This window comes from Neomonachus schauinslandi, chromosome 14 (genome assembly GCF_002201575.2).
Source record: "Neomonachus schauinslandi chromosome 14, ASM220157v2, whole genome shotgun sequence".
In the NCBI taxonomy this organism is placed as follows: Eukaryota; Metazoa; Chordata; class Mammalia; order Carnivora; family Phocidae; genus Neomonachus; species Neomonachus schauinslandi.
The window spans coordinates 85491995-85519993 of NC_058416.1; the positions used below are offsets into that span (position 1 = coordinate 85491995).

The 27999-nt window shown below is 42.8% G+C and overlaps 1 protein-coding gene across 3 annotated transcripts in view; it reads right to left on the reverse strand.

The window, feature by feature from the left end:
• Positions 1-27999, reverse strand: part of CLIP1 (CAP-Gly domain containing linker protein 1) — a 119224-nt gene that overhangs the window by 22142 nt on the left and 69083 nt on the right. For 2 of the 3 annotated variants that reach the window (XM_021698661.2, XM_044921207.1), the window contains exons 9-18: positions 27050-27994; positions 24981-25097; positions 22788-22845; positions 22182-22265; positions 21134-21290; positions 19378-19543; positions 19065-19280; positions 13334-13450; positions 11169-11275; positions 6224-6344 (exon numbers count right to left, since the gene is read on the reverse strand). In XM_021698661.2, the coding sequence (XP_021554336.2) occupies positions 6224-6344; positions 11169-11275; positions 13334-13450; positions 19065-19280; positions 19378-19543; positions 21134-21290; positions 22182-22265; positions 22788-22845; positions 24981-25097; positions 27050-27994 (2088 nt within the window). Of the gene's footprint in view, positions 1-6223; positions 6345-11168; positions 11276-13333; positions 13451-14627; positions 16896-19064; positions 19281-19377; positions 19544-21133; positions 21291-22181; positions 22266-22787; positions 22846-24980; positions 25098-27049; positions 27995-27999 lie in introns of all 3 variants that reach the window. The other variant, XM_044921206.1, reaches the window with a different exon arrangement.

Here is a 27999-nt window from a genome sequence, read left to right on the forward strand (position 1 = left end):
ATTAGGTATTGAGGGAGAAGAATTCTGTGATCAGTTTCACTCAGCCCTACTTGCCCAGAGGTCTCCGAGCCCAGATTAAAACTACAATGGCTAATGTACACTGTTTTAAAAAATAAACTATGACAAGCTAAAAACAGTGTTGCCTTGGGGGTGCCTGGTGGGCTCAGTTTGTAGAACATGTGACTCTTGATTTTGGGGTCATGACTTAGAGTCCCATGCTGGGCAGCAGAGTTTACTTAAAAACAGTGTTCCCTTTCTAAACATTCACGTCTGCGAATTCAACATTTGCAGGCAATTATTCACAAATCAATCTAGATGGTAACCCCAATTTTTTGTAGACTGCATTTGCTGTAACCTCTGTCATAAAGAAGTGTTGATAAAGTACAGTTACTGAGATCTAATCCCTGTCCAGTTTCTACAAACCAACTGTAACCTCATTTTGCAAATAACTGGGAAGGGGAATCGGGGAGAAATCAACACTGTTGCCAATGTAACAATGTATCTGCAATCCTTACAAAGGGGAATACATGGGAGGTTTGGAAACTATGTATCAGACATTTCAAAAGTAACTATTTCAGGTGACTATTTCTATAGAAGAACTCACATTATTATGATTATTTTTAGTATTCTCTAGGACAGGAAATAATGCTCTGTATCATTTCCATTAATCTTGAAACTACATGACCCTGCCTCATTTTGCACTGTATGCTTCCAGTCTCCATGGAGGGCACATGCCCCGCTCATTTGGTGATCAGGCTTCTGGCAACCACAACTCTCTATGACAAAGCTATGACGCTGGAAGTAACTGAAATCATGTAAAAAAGTAGAAAGAGCAGTCAAGGTTTCTGCATCCTGAGGCCCTGGCTAAAAACAACATATGCATCTAATCACTTGCTCATTCATTCGAACCTACATACCATGCACTGTGATTCCCACCATCTCACAGCCTGTGTGGGGAGAAGCAGAAGAAACAGCCACAACACAGTGCTGTGAGTGTGACAGAGGATCGTGGAGACTGCTACCTGAACACAGAGCAGGAAGCAGCTAGCCCTGAGGCTGGAGGTCTCGTTCCCCACGTGGGGATGGGGGGAGAAGAGCTGTCAAGGTGGACATGTGAACGGCAGCTGACCAGATGTGGCAGGAAAACACGAGCCAACAGCGTGGACGGTGTCAAAAGAGGAAAGTCAAGAATGTAGGTGGTGGCGCCAAATGTTCACAGAGGATGGAAAGGAAGCCACGCACTTGTGCAGTCACTAGGTAAGCGATGACTCAAGCCAGAGTCATATCAGTGGTGCACTGGCGGTGGCGAAAAGCAGACTGCAAGCGACTGGGAAGAAAATGGGAGGTGAAATTAAAGGCAGAAAATAGTACTGCTTTTAAAAGTTTGGAAGTAAAGAAAAAAAGATTGGGCTGTAAGTGTGAACATAATGGCAAGAGTTAGAACCACTTTTAAGGGGCACCTGGGTGGCGCAGTCAACTGAGTGTCCAACTCTGGGTTTTAGCTCAGGTCAGATCAGGATCTCAGGGTTGTGAGATGGAGCCCCATGTGGGGCTCCACGCTCGGCGGGGAGTCTGCCTGAGATTCTCTCTCTCCCTTTTCCTCTGCCCCTCCCCCTGCCATGCTCATGCACCCTCTAAAATAAATAAGTAAATCTTAAAAAAAAAAAAAAAAAGGACCGCTTTTTTTTTTTTTTTTTTTTAAGATTTTATTTATTTGAGAGAGAGAATGAGACAGAGAGCATGAGAGAGGGGAGGGTCAGAGGGAGAAGCAGACTCCCTGCTGAGCAGGGAGCCCGATGCGGGACTCAATCCCAGGACTCCAGGATCATGACCTGAGCCGAAGGCAGCCGCTTAACCGACTGAGCCCCGCAGGCGCCCCAAAAAAGGACTGCTTTTAAGAGAATGAGAAGGATTTCCCAACCCACAGAAGAGCTGAAGTGGCAATCACACATTGCAGCCACCGGCAGGGATGCAGACAGACTTTGGGAGGGACAGTGACAGTCTGAATGGAGAAAGGAGACCGAAAACACCCAAAGCAGATGCATAAACAAAATGTGGTGCCTGCATCCAATAAATACCATTCAGCCCTGACTCCTGCTACAACACGATGAACCCTGAAAACAAGATGCTGAGTGAAAGAAGCCAGTCACAAGAGGTCATCACAAGTGATGGGAAGTGACTGCTTTAACAGGTAGGGGGTCTCCTTTTGGGGTGATGAAAACGTTCTGGAACTAGACAGAGGTGACAACCGCACTGCATGATGAATGTACCAAATGCCATTATACACATACACATATACAATGTATACACATATACATTATAAATGGCTAAAACAGTAAAGTTCATTACGTGTGTTTACACACACACACACACACACACACACACCCTGAAGCAGCATGAAACCAGTCAGGCCATCAGGAAGGAAAGTGAAGGTGAAAGCCAACAGTCAATGGCGATTATATAATTATGACAATCTTCATAATCGTCAGTTATCAAGAAGAGGTAAGTTATGTTAACCATGAGGGTTGAACAATACGAAACTGCAAAACAAGCAATTTCATATGGTTCAATCTACTCTGTTCCTTTTTCAAAGACAGGGCAATCTGACAGTCTGTAAAGATTTCTGTCACTATTGATGCCAGATATACCAAGATCTCACAATCCCAACCAATCCTGATTTTTGCTCCCCTCCCCCCCTAAAATAAGTACCCCACTTGGGAAAGGCACTTCCACAATTTCCTTTGGAAAGGAGAATGTCTGATTGGGAGAGCAGACAAAAAAGAATGCACACACGTGGGTTTTGTTTCTGGTTTTGCCAGCCCTGTTCCAGAGAACTAGGAACAGAGGAGTCCTTCCAACTCCAAGATACTTCACGGGGGCGCACGATGTCCACTAGTCAGTCAGGTCAAATGAGAATTCCTATTTAAAAGTGGAAACTAATACCACTCCCCAACTTTGACCAACCAGTCCTGCTCATTATCAGCCCTCCTAATCTCAGAATATCCTACATCTTTTTAAATTGATAAAGAGAGAGTAGGTTCTACAAAATCACTATCTCAGGGAGGCGGGGATTCTTTTATTTCAATAAATGACCTCACATCCAATTGACAAACAGGAAATCAAATAGCCCTCATTGTGAAGGAAGTAATCCCAGTGAGATGCTGAAGATGCAGAACAGATTCTGGGGTGTCTTGGGCTTTCTAAGCAAAAAAAAAAAAAAATTATATATATATGTATTTTTTTTGCTGCAGGAAAAAAAAAAACACAATAGAGAGTACATTTCTATAGCATTTCTTGACCCCCACCTACCACATTCCTAGCTCGCAAGTTTTTCTTTCTTTCTTTTTTATCCAAAACAATAATAATTATGAAGTAAGTAGAACTAAGTTTTAGTCTCAGTATAGGATAGGAGCAGGGGAGCAGGCCCCAAGTTAATCTGACATGAGTGCAGGTCTTGGCTTCACTGCCTAGATGTGTGTCCTTAGCAAACTGGTCCACTTTTGAGCCCAGCTTTTCTACAAAATAACCTTCCTATCTCAGAGGTAAGTTATGATGAGTGTGAAACAGACAAAGCCATCAGCTCGATAAATGTTTAGTGAATTACGATGCTACTACATGAAGGAATCAGGATAGAACTCAGGTCCTAGGTCAGTATTTAACACATGCCCTGTCAGGCTCATCTGCACTGTCTTAAGTTTAGAAGGTAATGTTCCTGTAGTAATACAATTAAAATTCTTTCTTTTTTCTAAAAGCAAGGTTTCTGCCAAACATGGTGGCTCTGTAGTATATTTCTAAACATAGCTGATCAATAACTTGACTTGACTACAGTAAGTAATAAAGTGAAATTTGTAATTTTACAAAAGTAAGCAGTACTCGGGGCGCCTGGGTGGCTCAGTCATTAAGCGTCTGCCTTTGGCTCAGGTCATGATCCCAGGGTCCTGGGATCGAGTCCCGCATCGGGCTCCCTGCTCGGTGGGAAGCCTGCTTCTCCCTCTCCACTCCCCCTGCTTGTGTTCCCTCTCTCGCTGTGTCTCTGTCAAATAAATAAATAAAATCTTAAAAAAAAAAAAAAAAAGTAAGCAGTACTCTAGATTCCTGGAGATTACACAGTAAGAGTAACAGAGCCAGTGAATTAATCAGTCTTCTGTAGACTAAGGTGGCTTCTAAATTATTTTAGGTGGCTGATTCTCTCCTTTTTTTTTAAAATAAAAAACAGACACTATAAATATATGTGTGTATATCTGTGTGTGTATGCATATATTTATATTTGTATTTATTTACTTCAAGGAAAGAATTACCCGTAATCCTCCTTGGTAATCAATATCATTGTTAACAAGCTCTACCATTGAAGCCTATTATTTAGTTCCTGCCCATTTATTTCTCTTCTGAGTAAAACACAGAACTACGAAGGGCCTAACAACCTGTCCTTTAAAGGGAAGTCACTTTTCTTAGCTGATCCTTGCACACGCTGTTCCGTAACACCCTTCGAAGTCACTGACTTTCAAATTTCTAGTGACAAAACCTTTTCAAAAGGAAGGCAATTCAAATGTCAACATGCAAAAGGAAAGAGCACGGGAGGCAGAGAGCCCTGCAAAGCTCTGCCCAAGGAAGCATGATGCCTCCTTCCACTGCTTTCCGGTTCTGAGTGACAGAAGCAAGAAATGTAATCAACAGTCCAGTTAAGGTCACAACATGAGAGGAAGGGGTGATCTCTCTGTGTTCCTCCCACATATGGAATCTGCTCTCTCTACCAGAGATGGTCCAGGAGGTCGAGGGAAACGCCCCTCTCAGAGATCCTTCTCTTGCAAGAACTTAGAGACACACCGAGAGAGCTACCCAATGTTTTAGATGCTCTAGTTTGTGCCAGGAAAAAAACGACCCCATCTGGTTTCAAAGGGCTTCTATTTCTCATGAACTCCAGTTTCTCATACACTGACTAAAGGAGAGGGCAGTAGCCCTATTTAAGTCAACTTTTCCTGACCCAAATCAGAAAATGGCAAACATTTCTTGACACTATTACCTGAATGAGGGTAAGTCAATTACTATCTTCATGTTCCTGTTCCCTCTCCTACAATTACTTTAGAAATAATGACAGGGCCATCTTCCAGAATTACTGTAAAGACTGAGATGACAGCTATCATTTATTTGTGCTTGTCACCTAGTAAGAGCCAGTGAATGGGAGCTTGTAGTACCAGAAGCATCATCGCCATCCTCGAGTCTGGACAGATGGGACATTTCTTTCGTGAAGAATATTGTGGAAAGCTATAATAAAGACTTTAAAGTCTGAAATCAACTCTCCAAAAAGTGCTTTCACCACAAACTGCACCATGTCAACGGGTACTCAATATAATTACCCCAAATTACTCCATCCTAAGTGAGAATTAATCTTTGCAAAGTATGCTGGGGGAAAAAAATTCTCCTGAGGTATAAACTTTATTTACTGACCACACAGTAAAATTCCCTTAAGAATCTCATTTTAAGATTCTGCTGAGGCCAGATGTGACTAACAATTTAGCACTTGGATTCAACCACAAAAGAATAAAAAGGAGAATACAGCAGTCTTTAAAATCAGTTTTGTTTCAGTGCTTAATAAACGTATCACAAATCTTTGTGATTTAAATACGGAAGCCAATGGGTTGTGGTGAGCTTCTTGCCCATTCCAGGAATAACACATACCACATATCAACGCACACAAGTGCTCACACATACACAGTTCCATTAGGAAATGCTTTAAAAAAAAAAAATGCTTTAAAGAAAAGCAGTTCTATTTAAAAACAGCTGCCAACCCCCACACCAAATCCTTATCCTGGGAATGTGCTTCCTTCAAACCAATTCTGATGAAAGAGAAAAGGAACCTTAAGAGAAAAGTAATTTTGAAATCCAGGCAACAGTAGGGAGAAGATACTGTTCCTTTCCATTTAAGTGCATTGCTATGAGACTGTCTAATAAAGGTCTTATTTTCTACTTGCTCGCAAGTTCCCCGTGTTGTTACCGGTCTTTTTTGTTTTTTGGGTTTGTTTGTTTGTTTTTAAAGACTCTGTCAACTCCCACCCTGAGTCCTATAGCAGCACCCTTGAAGGCAAGGAGACACAGCACACAGCCAACTTGAAATCCCATTTGCAATGACCCAACCACATCGGGGCCTCCAAGTGCCCTGCCAACAGCAGCAGGTGGGAGCATGGCAGAGCTAGGCGCCCCCCCCCCCCCCCCCCCGCCCCCCGACCCTGTGATGACCCGTGACTTCGTCCCTGCTTCTCCCCAGCTCCTCAGCAAGTTTCACGTTCTCTTCTTGCAATGCCGAAAGCTGCTGGGACTTCTGAGCTGCTGCCTGCTTGAGGGTTTCTCTGCAAAGGACAGTGTGCACGGTTACCATAGAAACAAGACAGGCAAGGAAACTGTGGGAGACGACCGGCTTCACAGCAACTGAGGAAAATATATCTGGGTCACGTGCCTGATAGGATCTCTAACAGGGAGGCAGCGGCATCTACGTGCCGGAGGGGCTAAATGGCTTTAACCTCTCAGGAGGAGGACTGCCGCCCACAACTATTACATTTTTTTAAAAACCTAATAAACACTATATCCACCCTCTCTCCACCCACACTCACCCCCTTCTATCTAAACACTCCCTGTACAAAAAGCAACGTTACTATTAAAATAAATGACAAACGAAATGGTCAGTCCTCTTGTCTTGAGGACTATTTCCGTCAGAAAATTATGCTAAAACCCACTATGTTGATAAAGTGATTTACTTTGCTGCCAAGGTACTCTGGTCTGACTGCACAGATCTGTAATCTGTTTTTTGTTTTTTTTTTTCCAGCAGAAATAAAAATCTAATGGTCCCACATTTGCTGGTATCTGTCGGAGTCAAGTGCTAGCGTGAATCTGAGTATATTTTTAGGACACCTCTCCAGGTGAAATGCCCAAAGGAAATGTGGTTTTCCAATTACATAACAGGTGTTTCATTTTGATTGAATTCTTTCCACGATGTTAACTTGTAATTAAAAGAAGGAAATAAAAATACAGCCTGCTGACATGTATCACGAATATCAGCATATAAAATGTGGACAGGATAAGTATGGTTATTAAACATCTTCCCAATATTAAAATTATCCAAAATATACATCTCAAATTATTATCCTTTACACATGGATATTGAAAATATTTTGTTTGATCACTGGATTTTAGTTTTCTGTCATAGAAGGTTTTGATGCCACTATAAATTTTAAGTCTGTGCTGGCTAAACTCCGCTTAGGGAGCTGTCATACATGGCGAATCCTGAATCAAGTCCTCTGGGTATGAATCCATCTGCTGATGCAGGAACACATCTATTTTTAACTTCAATTGTCTAATGGCATCTTCAGTTTTTTTTAGTTTTAATTCTCCATCCACCTATAATATACATAGCGGGGTAAGGTTTAGGGGAATAAATCTACACAAAAATTCTCCTAGCACATTAAATTAGGTGTTTTACAGAGATGTCTATTTAGCAAGTAAGGAAAAACAGAGACGAGATTTTAGCCTCAGGTCATTCAAAAGCTAGGAGGGTTGGTTTTAATTATGCATGCATACACATACACACACAAAAACAAAACAGATAAAGTTTACCTTCTGGCCAAAGTCCATCAGTTCTTGACAAATCTGAGGATTTAACTTAGGACATCCTAAGTCAAACCTTTTACTCCTAGGTGTCACTGCCTACCTCAGGAGCTATTTGGACTCATCATCTGGATGGCCTGTCAGTGGTAAGTTTGTGATCCTGTTCTCTGTCTCTTAAAGATTTTCATCTTTAATGGCTTATTATTATTATCATCATCATCATCATTATTAAGTAGGTTCCACTCCCAGCATGGAGCCCAACTCAGGACCCTGAGATCTAGACCTGAGCTGAGATCAAAAGTCAGACGCTTAACCAACTGAGCCACCCAGGCACCCCTTAAAGGGTTTTTTTTTTTAAATCCTTGGTTTCTATTAAGAGCCCACAGTAAAGAGAATTAAAATAAGGAGTCAAAGAAATTTCAAAATGTTCTAAAGTACTGATCTATGAAAGCATTATTTGCTCAACATAAAATCTATAAAATGCTTTCATGAACATTTTCTCAATCAATCCTCAAAGCCCAGTGAGAGGCTAATATTATTTGTATTTTAAAGATGAAAAAACTGAAGCTCAGGGAAGCAAGAGATTTTCCCTAAATCATAAAGCCAGTAAACTGCAGGAGCAAGAGAACTGGAGTTAAAACCGGTGATGGACCTCAGCTGTGATTCAAATATAGAAACACCTTTCCATTTTTCTTTAGAGTGTAGTGGGTACAGGCATTTTATACAGGAAGAAGGCTCTCATAGCCCAATTTCCGGAAATACTCCAGGGAATAATTCTGAAAATACCTACAAGTATTTCTAACAATTTTTAAAGCTACTTTTCTTTCTACATGACGAAAGACTATCCCAGTGTTAAAACTGAGAGGCAAATACCTATTTTTCACATTGACCTGCAAACATTCTACTTACAAGTCTATTATAAATCAATTAATTGCCACGCTAAATCTATTCTAGATTTATTACTGTGCCAGGTGAGTAATTAAAAACAATTACATCATTTTCCCTAAGATTCAAAATTATACGTCAGAGAGAAAACATCTTCTCCACCTGAAAATAGGAGCTGGCTAACCAAAACCAAGAGTTTTCCTAAAACCAGTCTAATAAATAGCACAGAAGGGACACTTAGCTACGAGCGCTGGGTGGCCAGTGCCAAGGGCAATATTACATAGGAGGCAGTTCCAGTTATAACCCCAGTGTCTACACTGAGGCCCATTTTCCTCCACGAATCCAAGTCCTGTCAGGTGAGGGGAGACACCAGGAAAGTTCTAAAGGACCTAAAGCGCCCCAGATACATGCTGAACCACAGAGAAATAATCAGCTGCTCGTTCTCTAGCTTTGAGTACTGAGGAACTAAGGAGCGGTAAAATGACTGCCTTCTCTTCTTTTTTTCTTTTTTTTGGAGAAGCACCGTTCCCATTACATAGTACATTTATTTTAGATGGTCCTTGAAATGTGGCCAAGCCTACAGCAGGGAACAGTGAGTCACTGGGGGCAGGGGCTCTTCCAGCCTATTCCCTCTACCAGCTTCTGAAGCCTGTGACTGGAGTCTCCCACTGCCCCTCCCTCCTGCTAAGGAACCCCGGCCACGGTGAACCAGGTCACCGACAGAAGACGCGATTTCCTCAGACATGGTTGGCCAGAGAAAAGGTGGAGAGACAGAAGCAGCGCAGGCTGTCTGCCCAGTGGTCCTGGTTCCTCCTCACCCAAACTACTCCCCCTCAGGGTCAGAGGTCTGGGGACAATGGCTTCAGGGAGGAGGACAGGCAAGGTTAGAGGGGCAGCAGCAGGGGCCACAGTCTTTTGCTCATGATCCTTTGTGCCCACAGCCAGGAGGCTAGGCTTTTATTATTCAATGGAATCATTCAAAGAAGGGCAGAAAATTTATCTCCTAACAGAGGTAAAACCACCCCACATTAACTGGGGATGGGTGACATGACACAGTGATTTAGTGAGGATGTCTAACGCTCAAATACTAGACCGATGCAATGGCCATTATGAGAGACTCCTAAATAGTACTGCAGGAAAGAGGGGTTTTATTGAAGTCCCAAGAGCTCTCTCGGCTAGGTCCACGCTGGCCCTGCCCCTCCATTACCTAGTATGGCCCAGAGAGCTCAGAGGTGGGATTATGGCAGTGGGAGGTTGGTTAGGGAATCTTCTGCTGCTCAGATCCTCCCTCACCAGCTGCCTGTGTGACACAAATGAACTAAAGTCAACAGTGTTCGAACACTCCAGGTCAGCCTAACTACCTGTGTGTCACAGGGCAAAGTCCCGCACCAGACCCGCGGCCACCCTCTCAGAGCTGATGCTAGCTTCGGTTCCCATCACAGTCTGGGTGACGCGGCTTCGGAAGGCCAAGAAACACAAGCTCTTCCTGATGGCCATAAGCACAAGTGTGAACTCAGAAATCTGTGTATGGGAACGGGACTGGTAGAAACTAGGAACTGTCTACATATCGTCTGAAGAAGTATCATTAAAACTAAGACTGAGGTCTGGACGTGCCAGATCACTATACTGGGCGCCTGAAACTAACGTTACACTGTATGTTAACTGGAGTTTCAATAAAAACGAAAAACAAAAAAACAGAGATTGAGGAAGGGATTGATCGTGTGCCCTGAGTCATTCAGAGGAGATTCTTTCTCGGGCAATTTTACGAACTCTCAGGAGAACCTGACATGTCCTAGGTTTAGTCTGAGCTTGATCAACAAATCGCCTTGAGGATGGAGACTTGGAACTGGTGCTTCTGTGTGACTCAATCTCATGCCTCTATTTGATAAGAACTGGAAGTAAATCATATAAGCCCTGGAAGGGCAGGGGCCATATAAATCCATCTTTGTAGCCTTCCCAGCATGGAAGACACACTCAAACGTTCACCACATTAACTGGCTTTAAATTTTTAGGTTTACACAGTTGATATGGTGTAGCTCTCAGAAAGAAAATCTACACCAAAACTATCATTTCAAATGCCCGATAAACACCAACAATTATGATGATCGGACTTGAAAGGCAAGGATTTGAAGGTGGTGTTGGCAAAGGAAACACAGCCGGCCTGTCTGCCTGAAATCGAGGTAGCACACTGATGGATAAACGCTAATTAGAAAGATTCTTCCAGAATTCTCTCATCTGATTTCCATGCCAGAAGGTTTGATTACTCTTAAAATCAAGATTATTGATAATCTTGAAAGTGACATGCTTTTTTCTCCCTACAGAAAGGGTTTTGAGAGATTTATTAAGGGTCTGACGCTTCAGACCCTTTAAAGCACACTACTTTAAAAAAAAAACCTCTGATTCCTCTTGTATTTTCCTCATAAAGTCATATTCGAATCCCAAATGCCCTAACTTACCAGCCAGCACACATTCACTTTGATCCTTTAACCCGGCTATCATTGTGACTTAGCTACCTTCCAGCTAAGTGGTTATAGGGGTTACTTCTCAGGTACGCTACCGCATTTGGGGGGGCAGCAAGGGGGCAATTCCTTTTTAAGTACTTGTGAGGTTATTTTTTAAATAATTAGTCTCGTTTTCACTTTCGCAATACTAAGTCCCCCAGTTTCTCTCAAAGGAGATGAACTTACATTTCTTTCCTGAACTCTTCCATTTTTTGGTTCTCTACCGTCAGAAGTTCTTTTGATTTGTTCAGCTCTTCCACATTTTTCAAGTTGTTTTCTTTAAGTGTATCCAACTTAAAGACCAAGAAAAAAAAAACTTGATGAAATTATTTCATTTTCCAGTGACATGACTGGATAGACAAATTATTCATGCAAATGTGCACTAAAAAGATAGGTGACATTAGTCACTTGCACCAAAAAAAAGTCACTGGGTGAGATGACAAATGACCACGTCTATTATAAACTGCAAGCCTCCCCCTTACGTTTAGTCAGACATTCCCTGTACACCTGGCAAAAATGTCAAACTGCTACATGAATTACAACAAAAGTTTGCTTTCATTTTGTGTACAATTCTCAATATTTACCATTGAACTTCCTATTCAAGTATGACTCCTCTTAAAAATAAAAAAACAAATAAATTGCAAAGGCATGACATGAGCAAGGATTATTCTTTGTAATAAAAACAAAAATACCCTTTCCTTCCCCACAGATAAGTAATTTCGGATGTATTTGTCAACCTTAGTACCAAATGTACGGAGTCCTGACTACAAAAATTTTCTGAATCAAGTATCTGTAGGCGGGAGAATATCTGATTATCCATCTTAACTTTGACCTGAAAAGGAAAAAGCCAGGTAAGTGAGGCCAAAAAGCACTCACATTTGTTCAGCCCCATCACCTGCCCACAGGCGATGCAGCCAGCTTAGGGCCTGGCCCTGGTGGGAACGCCAGACACGTTCCTGGAATGAGTGGGGACGTGACCAGTTACAGGCTCTGGCAGGTGACTGGAGTTCTAGGCGCAGGGCCCCGACCAGGGATGGGGAGCTCACTCGGGGCTGTCCACTGCCCAGGGTATGCTCCTGGCACCACGGCGGCTTCCTGGGACTTGGGTAGTCCTCTCCTACAGCCAGAGACACCTTTGCCACATCATATGCCACCTGTCAGGAATCCTAGATAGTGCCTCAACGGCTTTACCACCACAGTATTCCTTTTAATGTCCTCTACCATTAATAGCGGAATCTGGAATTCCAGATTCACAGAACAAGAAAAACCAAGTATCAAAATGGGTCCAAAAAAATGATTCATCCGGTCTTGTATTCTGGTTGTATAACAAGGACACCAAGGGTTATGTCATGAAGGCACACAATTCTCCCTGATTCTACCCTCAAAAATTAGATCTATTCCCTAAAATCTTCTCATTTATTTTAGCTTCTGTGAGTAATCATCTGATTTTTTAAAATGCTTTTTCTTCTTCTCTTAGGACTATCAGTTCTGTAAATGTAACCCCTTCTATGTCCCGTTTTATTCGCCCTATAATTATCTCAAAATGTGCATGTCTTTACAGATCTCCATCTTTGACCTTCCACAGTGAGAAGGCCTAGCCTCTACAAATCAGCTACTCAATGTGGCTAGCCCTTCCTTTGCTTTAATTCCTTAATGTCTCACCTGACTATCCCTTTCAAAAGCATCTGAAGTTCTACAGAACCTCACATAACTACTTTGGTGAATCCATCTGCTTAGGATTCAGAGGTAACTGCTTCCCAAAGAAAGAAAGGGTTGGTATGAGCTGGGAGCGGGGAGGACGGGGATCAAAAATGGGTCCAGGAAGAATGAGAAATGTGCTACTTTGCACAGAATCGAAGCGATCTCGATGCCGCAAGTCTGTCTGAGACCCAGAAGTAGCTGTTTGGAGAGGACACAAAAGGGAACCAGGACTGAGTAAGGCCAAGAAAAGGCCTACGTCAAACTCAGGGCTGAGGAGTGGAATTTAGTGGCTCGAGGTGGGAGAGAGTCGAGGGGAAAAAATGTGTGTGATTTCAGATCAAAGATACAAAAACAAGAGAGTGTTACGAGTACCTCTCTCATCAGTTCCATCACTGAAGTTACTGGAGAAAGCCACGCTATTGGGGTTTTCCCCTCATTTTTTTTTAAAGGTTGATCCTATTAAATGAGTAATGAAGTCATATACTTTATTTAATATTATCGTGGTTCTGGTGTACATTCAACTCCACTAACACAGATCAAACCTGTATGAGGCCACACTTCAAAAAATAAACAATCCTGAGTTAGTGATCAAACATTCCATGAAGTCGGTAAGCTGTCCTTTGTACAAAAAGCCATTTAAATCTGATTACTTCATTCTGTAGTTTTTCATTTGTTTGCTTGGTATCCTCCAAGGAGGCCAGAGTTTCACTCTTCTCTTTGGTCATCTGTTCCATTATCTGCATGGCGTCTTCTGCCGTTTGAGCAGCCTGAACACAAGAAAGCACTGTGAGAAATGAGGACAGCCCTCAGCAAGCCCATTGGGGACACTCAGGCTGTGCTGCTCAGGCAGCCCTCACTGTCTGTGTGGTTAAGGTGAAGGACCAGCCACCAATCCAATGCTGAGACAAACAGACCGAGCCATGAAAGGGGAACCAAGTTACAAACCCCTTTCATGCCGTTCTTCAAACAAGCCAACTGCAATTTGCAATTTGTGTATTTCCAGACCCTTCCAACCCTACATCTTCCAAGCTCCAAAGTTACACTGACAGTCACGCTCATCACTCTGACCTATGTTTGAGAGAAACGTTCAGTGATAACGAACAGTAACATCCTTATGTAGCTGAATTTTCCCTTCATCGTATTTACTGCTGTATGTTTGAAATACTATTCTTGCTATTTCAGATTTGGGGCTTTTGAAATCACCTGTAATTTAGGTTGGGAATTTCTCAACTAAAAATAAAAATTATTTGGGCAATTATTAACATAAGGCTCAAGTATTTAATGAGAAGCATTAAGTGGAAAAGTCTATGAGAGAAGTTGTGGGTAATGAACATAAACATGGCTGTGAATAAAAAAGATCATATGCATATAGACACAAATCCTTAGCTGATATAAAAATAATCATAAAAAATAAAATTTTTTATTTCTTGTTTTTCATAAAAAAGAAATTAAAATATTTTTAGGCACTTGCTTACAATTTCATGCAGTCTACTAAAGCTGATGGGAATTCTGCATTATGCCTTCCCTACTACCAGCCATGGGAAAGTTCGTTGGAGTGTTCCAACTCCACTTGGAAAGACACAAGCAAACAGTTAAAAGCCAAATAGAAGATACTATGTTTCACCATGTGCCCATTTTACTACTGTTCTTAATCCTTTAAGAACCACAGTTGACTTTTTCAAGAAAATTTCTCCTTAAATTAAAAAATGTATCCTTTTTATTCACAGTTTACAATTCTTTCCAATGGAGAGAGACAACTGCAATTAGAGATTTAGTAAAGAACTGCCCCTTCAGGTGGTAAAACAACAGCGTGAGACATATGAGCAGCTGCTTAAGTGGGGTGCATTTCCTCACGTGGCCACGAAGACAAGCCCCCCAGGGCTGCTAGGAAGTTAGTGCCCAGGGTTAGTAGTCCAGGCCTGGTCCCTGACCCTCCCATTTTACCGTAAATGACTGAAGAGTCTCGAGCTCTCTAATTTTAAGAGTGAGCTTGCTCTTGTCTTTCCTCAAAATACGGTTTTCATTTTGAGATTCTAAGAGGTTGGCCGAGATATGGCTGTTGGTTTTGGCCAACTGGCTAATCTCTTTCTGAAGGATGAAGTAGCTTTCTGCCAGCCTTTCCTTCTCCTTCAGGAGCTCCTCCTTGGCCAGCATCATGTCTCTCTTCTCGGCCAGGAGGTTCTTGTTGTCTTGTACCACCTTGGAGCGATCGGCCAACGTCATCTCATGCTTCAGCCGGAGGTCGTCCAGGATCTTGGTGAGGCAGCTGTGCAGTTCCTGCAGCTCCAACTTGGATTTGGACAAGGTGGTGAAATCGCTCTTCAGAGTCTCTATATTGGCAGCGAGCCGAGCCGTTTCTGCACTCAAGAGCTCCTTCTCCTTAATTATCTCCACCACTTTCTGCTCTGACTTGGTCTTCTCTTGGACGAGCACAAAATTTTCGGACTGCAGCTGCTTAGTACACACTCGTAACTCTTCCAGCTCCTGCTCCAGGAGCGCCATCCTCCCGTGAAGTTTATTGTTTTCGTACAGGGACGACTCGTTTTCCTGTGCTCTGGCTTCCTTTTCCAGGATGAAGGACTGCTGCATGGTGTGGATCTCCTCGTTTAGTCTCTGACACTCTTCTTGCAGGTTCAGCCCGTCCCTCAGCAAGATGCTCTTTTCAGAACAGCACGTCTGAAGTTCGGCATTCAGACTCTCCTTTGCTTGCAGGGTGCTTGTATGCTCTTCTTCTAGACTCTTCCTGGCATTCTGGGCCTCTTTCAGCATCAGAGAGAGCTCGTGCTTGGTGGCTGCCAGCTCTTGGTTTTCCCTTTTCCTCTCCTGAAGCTCCTTCTTCAGAGTGTCGAGATTACCAAGGAGTTTCATCTTCTCGTGCACTATGATTCTTCTGTTGGCAGACTCTTGATCGTATTTCCTTTTGAGGTCTCCTATGGTTTTCATGGAATTCTCTCTCTCTGCAAACAAATCTCCATTTTGCATTTCCAGGACAGACTTTTCCTTCAAGAGACTGTCATGCTGCTTTTTGAGCTTAGTAATTTTCTGACATACCATCTCCTTCTCAGAAGTTAGGTAAGTGATCTTCTCATTCAGGCTTATCTCGATATAGGCGGCCTCTTCCGAGCATTTCTTCAGTTTTTCAGCGATGAGCCTGTTTTCACGTAGAAGTTCTTCTTTTTCAGCTAAGAGTCTTCTCTCAGATGAGGCCAAGGTTTCTTTTTCATGCAGAAGCTGGAAGCACTCGGAGTCTGTGATCTCCCGACTGGCCTTGATTTCTTCCAGGAGCTTGGTGAGGCTGGTGTTTGTAGCCTGAAGTTGCCTCATCTCCAGCTCAGCCTTCCTCAGAGCCCGCTGGGCATCGTCTAGCTGTGTGCGGAGCCCACTGGCTTCCGTACTGAGTAGCTGCTTGATCTGGAGGGCGGCCTCCAGGCTGGCGCTCAGCTTTTCCTGATCTTGAAGAAGCATGTTCTTCTCAAACTGCAGATCTTTGCTGCTTTGGAGAAGATTTTCTCTTTCCACTTTTAAGGCTATGCACATGTTATCAAGACCTGACTGCTTCTCCAAAGCTGACTTTTTCTCAGTGGTGAGATCTTCAATCTCTTGCACCAAGGCTTTCTGATCTTTGACTAGTTCCTCGTAAGAGCTCTGCAGCTTCTGAATAATTTCATCTTTATCTTTAGCCAAGGCAATGTTTTCAGTAGCAAGCTTCTTGATATGATCCTCCAGGTGATCTTTTTCTTCCTGATCCTTCTTAGACTCAGCAATCAAAGTATCTTTGCTGAGCCGGAGCTCTTCCACGAGTGTCTGCAAGCTTGCCCTGGAAGCCTGCAAAGAGTCATTTTCCATTCTGATCTTCAAAAGTTCTTCCTGCGCAGTATTGATTTCTCGTAGTAACTGCTCTCTCTCGACAGCCAAAGATTCTTTATGGAGCTGTTCCTGCCGATAAAGCTTTTCAGCATCTTGCTTCTCTTCTAAGACTGTCTCCTTTTCTAAATGAAGAGTTTCATTTACCGACCACAGTTTCTGTTGATCTTCCTGGAGTAAAGTTATTTTGGCCTCCACCTCTACCAGCTTTGATAAAAGTGAACCTTTTTCTAACTTTAAAGCATTTCCCTCCTGTGCAAGAAGCTGCTTCTCTGACTTCAGACCCCTCAGCTCTTCTGACATTAGTTCAATTTCTTTTTTGGCTGATGTTAACAAATATGTTAGCGACTACAGAAACAAAGGGTGGAAAGAATGGAAACAAAATGAAATCAAGCAGACAAATGCGAGCCCAAATAGCTTAATGTAACCTAAATCGTAAAAGGGTGAATTTTTTTTTTTTTTACAATAAATGTCATAAAAACTATCTGGGATAACAAGGAGGGGAAAACCAGATGAAAAGAGCCCAAAAAAGGATAATTAATACAAAGCAGGTTTAGCTTTGCAAAGTGCTGGTCTACATACTGGTTTATTTTTTATTTGCAACACTTATGAAATCATTCCTGAGTGGTATCTAACGAGGCAAAAACAGTAGTTTGACTTTGACATCAGGGCATGAGATTCTTCCTGCCCTTCCAACTTCCCAATTATTTCTATTGTAGGAAGAATTCAGAGAAGAATTTTAAAAAATACAATCCAGAGAACTACAAAAAGTGAGTATATTTTAACCAAAAAAGGGGGGGGAGGGGGAGGGAATATAAACTGTTGCTTTTCAAACTAACTAAAGACCTTGACTTTCTAAAGGACAGTCACTGACCTGACCGATTTAATCCCAATTATTACATATAACTTATTAAAAGTACAGACCAATTTGCTAGACTTTTGGTGACTAAAATACATGGGTTTTTTTTAAAAAAGTACTAGTTTATAAAATTACTTGAGCACACTATCTATACCAGCGCTGTCCAGAACCTTCTGCAGTGGTGTGGGTGTTCTTTATCTGCACGAATATGGTAGCTGCCGATCATGTGTGTGGCTGGTGAGCACGTGAAGTGCAGCGAGTGCGAGTGAGGAGCTCGATTTGTAATTTATCAAAATATAAACAAATTGAAGCTCAAATTTAATGTGGCCAGCAGCTAGCACCTTGGACAACATAGCTACAGATCACTGGCTCTTCAGCCAGGAATCACAGCAACTTCGTGGGCTCCGTGAACCTCCTGACGTCTCATATAAAAACTTGCTGAGCATATGAATTTTCTCCAGGAGGGGAAGATCTTAAGGTTTCATCAGATTCGTAAAACAGTCTGTGAGCCACTACTGTTGATAGACATTAAAATCCACAGAAATCAGACAGAGACAACTTTGGAAGGGGAACAATCCTAATGACCCTTGTAAAAAATTAAAAATTAAAAAAAAAATTTACAACACCAGTAAGCAAAATTAATGAGCCTTCACACGAACTACTGGAAAGCTATGGTTTGGTCAGACTGCCACATTTTAAGGGAAACACTGAAAAGGTGGAGTCTGTCCTGGTAAAGGGAAGCACAAAGACAAAAGATCTGGAAATCAGTGTTAATGGCTCATAGAGCTGGACATGTTCTACAGGGAGAGGGTGACACGGGAAGGAGAGAAGGTGTGTGTATGCAGACGTGGCTTGTGTTCTGTCCTGGTCCAGCCTAATTAACAAGTTTCAGGTGGGATTTGTTTCAAGTCTCATGTATGCTCTTACACTTCCTTTTTACTAATCTCCTAGACAGACATTAAAAATCATTAAAGACAAGTATTTACTTTTCTTTGAGCAAATTCAATGACGGCAGGAAAAAGTTAAACACCGGTAGGACGGTTGAAGTTCACTAAGTAACCAGAGTCAAAAAAATATACTGGGTTGCAGAGATGATCCTGATGCCATAAAATCAAATTCAATGTATTAAATTCTACTCTATTTAATAACAGGATTGTGCCTTCCGGAGACATACAGAAGCCCTCTCTAGAGCCCTCACTTCTAATGTGCCCTACAGGAGCCCTGCTTCTCCAGGGCTCACTAGCTTCACTTGGCCTCAGCCTGTTGCGTTGCGGCAGGACGTCTTTCCTAACCCCACTGCACGGTGGCAGCAAGACGGCCAAGATTAGAGGCCACAAGAGAGTCTCCTGCAAGCGGATGGAGAGAGTTCCGGCTACACGCGACTCTCTGGGACAGCTGGGAAGCCAGCAGCGCGCGGGGTGGGGTGAGGCTACAGGGCGCACTCGGGGAAGACCCGGGCAGTAGCCACCCCTGAGCAGGGGCAGCAGCTAGCAGAAAGCACCAGAAGCCAGGAAAAAGGAATTCGCCATCCTGCCATGCGCTCCGAGGTTAGCATCTATCTGTAAAGGTCGGTGCAACCCTTCCCATCTGCTGCCGCTTTACACGCCCCACTGCGGCCTTGATGCCGTGCAGCTTTGTGACCCTCTCCCAGAACATACTTGGGCTTTGTCGGCTTGCTTTTTCAGTTCCGCCATCTCCTGCATCAAGTCACTGTTCTCCTCCCGCGCGGCCTTCAGCCTCTGCTCCGTGTCTGACAGCATCTTCTGCAGGCTCTGCAGGACAGCTTCATGCTTCGCCTTTGTCTCACAACTGGCTTCCTCGAACCTGGCCTTCAGATCCTGACACTGGTTGTGGCTCATTTCCATCTTCTTTTCCTGCAGAAACGCCGAGGGAAGCAGTAAGTCACCCAGTCGTATCTGCACCGCCCTCGCCTTCCTTGCCAGCACTTAGTTCCATACACTCTCTCCTTACCAGGTCCAACAACTTCCTCAGCAGCTCTTTCTTTTCCTCCTCATGCTTTTTAGCTGCTTCCTGCTGGCTCTGTTCCGCCTGGAGAGTGACCTCCCCAATACTCTTCTGCAGAAAGCTTGCGTTTTCATTAGCCTTTGTAAGTTTTAGCTGTAATTCTTCTACATCTCTAGAACAAGGTTCAACACAAAGTGTCAGAGTTTTCAAAAAGAATGCCTTAAATTCCAGAGTTATACTTAGATACTATTCATAACTGTATTAATGATTATAAGTTATGAGTAATTAACAACATCTGAAATAAACAACCAAAAAAATGGCCTGACTTGCCTTGAAGACTAATTTTAACAATTGAGACAGTTATAAATACATTATTTAGAGTGACAACTACTGTAACTGTGAAGGTTTATTATTTTATGTCAATAGATCAGTAAGGAAAAATGAATGAAAAGTAAACATAGATGAGGAAATGAATTAGTTTCAAAAAACTTTAGCAGACGAGATTATCAAAAACTCATTGTAGTGCCCCTTGAGAACGCAAGATACAAAATGACAAGTGATAACTTGAAGATCTAGCTTCGCAATACCAATGTGGTTCAACAGGACGTACAGAAGACGTGGGACACAAGAGAGCGGGCTATCAGAGGACTCCGAGAGTGGAGGAGGGAAATCTGGATGGTCCCTCTGGGTCGGGCACCTGTCCAACACCCGCAGAGCTGGAGATCCCTGGGGCACCTGGGCAGCTCCCCCCGTCACAGCAAGTCTGACCACAGGTGGCCAACCCAAGCCCAGCTGCCACCCCCCGCCCACCACCACGCTGAACCATGGGGGTGCATGGCCAGATGTAAACCTAAATGCCAACTAGTCACACTTCCAGAATCGTGGGTCTCATGGACCTAAAATGTCCTCTGAAAGTTTCCGCCTTATGAAATAAAACATTTGACTTTTATCTGGCAGCTATTAAAAGAAAAGAAAGAGCAAAGCAACAACAGCCTCAGAATAAAGACAGGAAGGGAGGTGGAGACGGAAGCTGCAGCACAGAGGGCCTACGAGGTAGTGCTGACAAGCAGTGAGGGCTCGGGGACCGGCCCGCCCAGGCCTGAAACTGCAGGCAAGTCACTTCACCTCGTGAAGCCTCTATTCTTTTCTCTTCAAGATGGGAACAAGAATACGCTCACCTCACAGGATTATTATGAGAATCAGAAAACACTCTGCTAGAGCTGTCTGCAGAGTGCAGGGCACACACCTAGTCAGCCTGTAATACGGTTACCCTTCATTACACTGAACAGGCTGCCCGTGAAAGATGTTCCTGCACCTGGTAAACCACTGCCTTGTCTTTACAAGCCATCAAAAAATCTACAATACTGTATTACTTAGAAGGTTCTGTAGCTGATTTTAGGGTACACTCATGTGGTAAGAAAAAGGAAGAGCGACAGGAAACTTTTAAACAGAACAATCCTGAATTTTGGCCCCCCTCCCTCCGAGACCCCACTTCAGAGACAAACCTAAGTCAGGCGCCCTTATAACCATTCATACATACCTTTCTTTTTTTTTTTTTTTTTTTTAAAGATTTTATTTATTTATTTGACAGAGACAGAGATAGCAAGAGCAGGAACACAAGCAGCGGGAGTGGGAGAGGGAGAGCAGGCTTCCTGCCAAGGAGGGAGCCCGATGTGGGACTCGATCCCAGGACCCTGGGATCATGACCTGAGCCGAAGGCAGACGCTTAACGACTGAGCCACCCAGGCGCCCTCATACATACCTTTCTTTCAGACGTAACTCGTCATTCATTTTTGTCAGCTGAGAAGAGTTATCTCCAGACATCTTCATTATTTCTGCAATGTTGTTCTCCAACTTCTCCTTTGCCTTTATCAACTGCTCTTCTCTTTCATCTCTCTCTCTAAATTTTGCCTCCATATCTGAATATATATATAGAAAAAAAATAGCACCGTAGTGTTACAGTCAACAAAAGTTTATTGACTGCATCCTATATTTCAAGGTTTGCTCTGGGAATATTTGCATAAAGCAACCCCTGCCCTCATGAAAATCATATTCTAGCCAAGATGACGGACAATAAAGAAGATTTAAAAAAAAAAAAACACAAACAGTATAAAAATAGTGTTAATTGCTAAGAGGGAAAAAAATACAAGCAGAGAAAGGAACCAAGGAGTTGGGGAGGCTAAAATCTTAGACAGGGCCTCTCTGAATGGTGACGTTTAAGTAAAGACCTGAAGGAACTTAGGGAAAGCAAGTGCAAAGGCCCTGAGGCACAAAAATGACTGACTTGCAAGTATTACCAACAAGGCCAATATGGTTGGAGTAGAATGAACAAGGGGAAGGGTAGCACGAGAGGCCATCAGAGAAGTAACAGGGCTTGGCATTGGTAAGATTGCAGTTTTTACTCTGAGTGAGATGGGAGCCACTGGGTGATCTCGAGCAGGAAAGTGACATGACCCGACTTGGCAGAAGGATGGTTCTGGATGCTGTGCTGCACATGGACTAAAGGAGATGAGAGCAAAAGCAGGCAGAGCAGGGGGCCAGCTGTTAAAGCAGCTCAAGTGAAAGATGACGGTTGGCTTGAATCAAGGACAGTGGGAGGAGTGGTGATGTGTGGGGATTCTGACTTGTTTGAAAACAGGGCAGAGAGGATTTGTGGAGGTTACAGACCTCAAGCAAGTATTTTATCGCATTATACCACACTAACGAGCGAAGAAGTGACCCCCGAACAGATGTTACTGTAACGTACTACAGTTATCTCAAATCCTAGGAAACCCACCGTATTCAATGCTTTGTAAGCAGAGACATCTTACCTGTTAAATTTTCTCTCAACTTCTCCAATTCAGTAGATAGTGCATTAAACTGTTCCTCCTTTTGGTGTAATTTATTTACAGTTTCTATTGGGGATAAAGGTAAAAGTTTAACATATTTCATACTTAATAAGCCATCTAGAGGTTGGCAGTCTTACAACCAAATCAAATCACATGCTTGGGATTTGAGAGGACAGAAATACTAAGAAGTCCCATTACAACATCAAACCACCGTGTACTGACCTAGAGAAGCAAGCCTTTATGCCTCCCCACATCTGTGGATTAGACAGGCACCAGGCATCCCTTTCCAGGCCTCTCTTTCCTATTTCCAGCTAAAACTCAAAAAAGCTATCAATGACTAAAGATTAAGTAAGATAGTATTTTTCCCAAGGATACTTAAATTTTTACACGGAACAAGCTTTTAGTCACAAGAAGAAAGAAGTTACTGGGAGTCTGAGGCTTCAGGAAGCCAGTGCACTCTGGCGTTACTGTGTGCTGCAGAAGCTTCCAGAAGCGTGTCGTCAGACTACAGGAGTATCTGATCCCTGCACCCAGAGGCTCCAACGTGAGAACCTGACACTCTCTAAAGCCATACTTAGTAAGACATACCTTGCATCCTTCTCTGAACAGAGACCGTCTCCTCCGAAGCATTAGCAAACTTTTCTTTCTAAAATTAAGAGTGGGATATTCAGAACAGAAAGATAGCAAATTACAGAAATAAAAAGTTTCAATCAGTCATAATTACAATACTATCTACTTTTTGTGACTGATTTTGTCTCATTAAAACTTACACTTAAAACACGCTGGCACCAAGCACTACCGTATGTGTCCCATGCGTGTACGTGACACAGGGGAAAGGGTTTGCATCTCTGTCCTTGCCCGAGCATGCGTGTACATCTGTACACGTGTGTGAATGTGCACACGTATGTGCTTGTGTATACACGTGGTACACACGTATGTTTTTTTTCCTGTCGCCACCCTCCAGCAGCAGGACTGTGACAACAGTCAGAATCCTGCAATGTTTTCTGAGAGTAATCAGAGCCTAATATCTTGAAACTGTATCAACTACTTCTTAAACCAAAAAGGCCCACCACTCACCTACTCTTTTCTAAACGTGACAGTAAATTTAAAAAAACTAAAACGCTCTCCTGGTCTTCTTGAGATGAATTTTGAGCTAGACACACCAAGAAAAATTTTCAATGAATATTTCTAACTATTTAGGATTATGAAAAAATGGGCACACAAGCAACACAAGTCCACCAAAGCCCAAAGGTCATCCCCCTGTGTTATTCTCAAAGCCAGACTTAGGTGGCAAATTTTCTCTTCAGAGTACAGAGGGTATGCTAATTTACAAGAAAAGTAAAGCATCCTCAAAGTTTGGGGGGCAGGGGAGGTGAGGCCAGAGAAATAGTATGGAACTCAAAACACATTTTTTTAAAGGACATCGTATTAGAAAATCATGATTCCCGTGCCAACTTCCTCTCAAAATGTAGCTAAAATACTGTATATCAAAACTGCCCAATAGAACCATCCGTCATGATGGAAATAGGCTATCCCGCTATCCTGTGCTGTTCAATATGGTAGCCACTAGCCCACATGCGGCTATTAAGCACGTACAATGTGGCTAGTACAACTGAAGAACTGAATTTTATGTTTTACTTACTTTTAATTCATTTAAATTTATACAGTCGTATGTGGACAGTACCTACAATGATGAACAGTGCAGCTATATATTTGACATTTGAAAAAGAAGAAATTCATAATACTGGCATTAAAAAAAAAAAGCAAACACTCATTCACCTCTGGTACTAGCACAGAAGTTTAATAAGCGGGAAAGATGATGGTATATGGAGGATCTAAGACAAGTGTCCCCTCCTAACTCATGTTTCTCTTTCCCAGTTTCTCCATAAGCCTACGATTCTCCTTTCCCATGCTGTGTGCTTATGGCTGTCAGCCTTGACTAAGTTCAGTTTTTGATGCAGGAAGAAGGGAGAACAGTTGAGAAAAGGTAAGGAAAAAATGTCTTACAACTTGCGATTAAGGCAAGAGGATATATGTGAAAAGAAATGTAATTTGCTGAGACAGAATAAACCGAGTTGGAAGAAAGGATTCCTGGACTTCGTTGGGTTAGACGGCACTGTGCTAACAGAGGGTGCCAACACAGAGGTGTCCGGCACAGCTCTCTCCAGCTTGCTGTCACAAGGAGGTAGAAGGCACAGCCTAAACCTCATTATAGGGCGCCTGGGTGGCTCAGATGGTTGAGCGTCTGCCTTCGGCTCAGGTCATGATCCTGGGGTCCTGGGATCGAGTCCCGCATCGGGCTCCCTGCTAGGCGGGAAGCCTGCTTCTCCCTCTGCCTCTGCCTCTCTCTCTCTCTCTCTCTCTCTCTCTGACTCTCATGAATAAATAAATAAAACATTTTAAAAAAAATAAAAAAAAATAAAAAAAAAATTTTAAACCTCATTATAAATGAAACCCCAATGTGCTGAGTGTATAACTTGGAAGGTCCCTGTGTTTAGCAAAACTAACCAGTCAATCATATGTGAAAGCGGTGCATTTACCAGAGGCAAAGGATAGATTTAGAAAAGGAAAAGGGAATACCTACCTTTATTGCTAGTTTGATCCCATTCCCTTCAAGGTATTTATCAGCCAATGACTAATACACTCAACTTAAATCAATACTTTGAAAGAGAAAGGGAAAGAGGCGCAATGCTTCTTTCTTTATGGAAATTTTTGTTTTTAAACCAGGAACCATTCAAATGGCCAGAAACCCTTACAGTCCGATTCCCAAGAGGTACTTACCAAAGTCTGAAGTTCTTTTTCCAAAGCCTCTTTCACTTGACTGACTTCACTCAAGTTTTCCTGAAGGTTATTAAGTGTTAGCTCTTTCCCCTGCAGCTCTCTGGTAACGCTACTAGCCTACCATACAGAGTTACATGGTGCAGAAGCAAACCAACACAAGGAAACAAAAAGAATGAATGAGAAACAAAAAATAAAACAAACACAAAACACATATGAGAAACAAAAACAACCAAATAAAACTGAAAGGAATAAAGGCATGGGTAAAAAAGACAAAACAAAACTGTTTTGTTGTTGTTGTTGTTAATTCTAAGAAGCCGATGATTGCCCACAATCAGTTCTAGATAGTACGATCTAATGACTATTTAAAATAGTCAAAAAGAGTATTTTTCTACACCAAAATCTGGAATATCAGCATGATCCAAGGCAGAAAGTGGAGATGCTTACTTTCTAAATGGGTAAGTTAAGCAATTTCATTCTCTGGACTTTAAAGGCCATCAAGCAGGAAGAATGGAGACATGTGGCCTGTGTTATTTCCTCTATATTTGTATGTGCTTAAAGTAGTTCAACATTTAAAAAAAAATAAAAAATTTTAAAATGCACTGGACAACAGTAATCAGAAATTGGTTTTCATTAAATCTTGAAGTAAAAAGAGCTGATGAACCCTTAGCTACATATTCTCTGCTAATTAATTTTTGTGATTTGACTGGTATTTCGGATCCAAGTGAGGAGATTGAGAAAAACTTCCTGTAATTAGCTTGTCATCTTCAACTAAGGTTACTTAGCGGTTTTTCTGTCTGGCCTCACACTTCCCCCATCTAACCTTACAATCCTTTGCCAAAGCAGCTTCTCCCGCAAAAACCTCAGAACATTCCGCATCAGCACCCACATCCCCACCAGTGGCAGGAGGACTGGGGCCACTCATTCCTCAAACAGTCCTTAAAGATGAAGATGACATTTGACAAGGCTAATTAGAAAGGGATGTAGCTGGCAAATGTTTCATGCAATTTCCTATGCCTTGACCAAAAGCATACTTCTCCATCTCTCCTCAAAAAGGCAAGGAATAGAACCCGTCCTCACTGCAGCATAGGAAAAGCTCTCCAATGGGACAGAAGCGGCGAAGCCAAGGGCTCCAGGCTCTTAACCTTATTCCGCTGCATTATTTATCACCGCGTGTTAATTTACAACAGTCACGTGGCACTCAGCATCCACAGTGCGTTTGTATACAGGCGTATGGATGGCACAATGATGTAAATGGAAGAGGAGGAGGAGATAATCATATAAGCTTCTTTCTTGTCTGTTCCTTTATTTACCTTAATACCATCATCTTAGCTGAGTTCTCTATTTTAGAAGAGATTACAGGGGCACGTGGGTAGCTCAGTTGGCTGAGCATCCGAGTCTTGATTTCGGCTCAGATCCGTGATCTCAGGGTTGTGGGATAGAGCTCAGCGGGGAGGCTGCTTGAGATTCTCTCCCTCTCCCTCTCCCTCTGCCCCATCTCCTGTGCATGCGCTCTCACACTCTCTCAAATAACTAAATCTTTAAAAAGAAATTACAGACTAGAACCAAGCTTTTTTTTTTTTTTTTAAAGATTTTATTTATTTATTTGCGAGAGAGAGAATAAGAGACAGAGAGCACGAGAGGGAGGAGGGTCAGAGGGAGAAGCAGACTCCCGCTGAGCAGGGAGCCCGATGCAGGACTCGATCCCGGGACTTCAGGATCATGACCCGAGCCAAAGGCAGTCGCCCAACCAACTGAGCCACCCAGGCGCCCTAGAACCAAGCTTTAACAGGTCACAGAGCATGTCCCAGAGACAAAGTCATAAAGTACCCAGATACTAGGAAACCAAAATAAATTAACCTAGTTGGGCCATTATTTTCTCTAATCTCCTCAAATGAAACCATGCTCAAGATACTCAGAGGACACTGTATGCAACTGGGAAATCTACTAGCACCAGGCAATCTGCTCTAAGTAAATGGGGAATTTGGAAGATGAATGAGCTCCACTCAGAAGTGACACACAACGCAAAGTGAGACTGACAAAATAAAAGGATGGAAGACACCAATACAAACCTTGCCACTTTCAGTATTCTTTTCAATCTCTAAATTTTTAATCTGTTTCTCAGCTGCCTCAAGCTGCTGTCTAAGTTTCTCGATTTCCGATTTACCTTCGGAACTGGCTTTCCGAAGTGCATCGAGATCCAAGAGCTTTTCTTCAGTAGCCTTGAGCTGTGATGTAAAATTATCAATAACCTTGGTTTGCTCACTGCATTTGGCTTGTAGTACCTCTAGCTCCTTTACCTTTATTTCAGCTTCCTGCAGTTTGTTTAAGGTGTCCTCCATTTCTACTAGATGCTGGTCTTCCGCTTTGTCCAGTTTTGCCTTGACGGCTTCCAGGCTGCTCTCCTTTTCCGTAATGACTGCCATCAGCTTACCTCTCAGGGCTTCTATCTCTTTAGCGTGAGCAGACCTTTCAGAGTCTTGTTTGTTCTGCAGAGTTTCTATTTCGTGCTGGTAATCTAGTCTCATCTTCTCTATTTGTGTTTTTAACTCTGCAAACTCTGCCGTCTCTGTCCCGACCCCCTTGCTGAAGGACACCTTCAGCTCCTCCATTGCCTGCTGGTGGGATGCGATGGCCGTCTCCAGCTTGGACTTCCACAGGGCTATCACGTCGGAGTTCTCCTTGTTGGCATGATCAAGCTTGCTTTTCAATGACTCGTTCTCTTTGGAAAGCTTCTCTGTGGCAGCCTGAAGAGCCTTTATCTCCTTCTGATGTGTTTCTTCGCGGGCTCCCAACTGCTCCTTCAGAGAAGCGATTTCTCTCTGGTGGTCAGCATGGGCGGCTTCTAATTTTTCTTGCAAAGAGCTTATCTCGTGCAAAAAGGAGAGTGACATGTCAACATCCCCAGCAGGCTTATGGGACTCTAGCCTCCTCCGCAGCTCAGCTACCTCCTGTGCTCTCAACGCTAGGTCTTTTTCTAGTTCCATTATACGGGACTTTTCCGACACTGTAGCCACCTAGT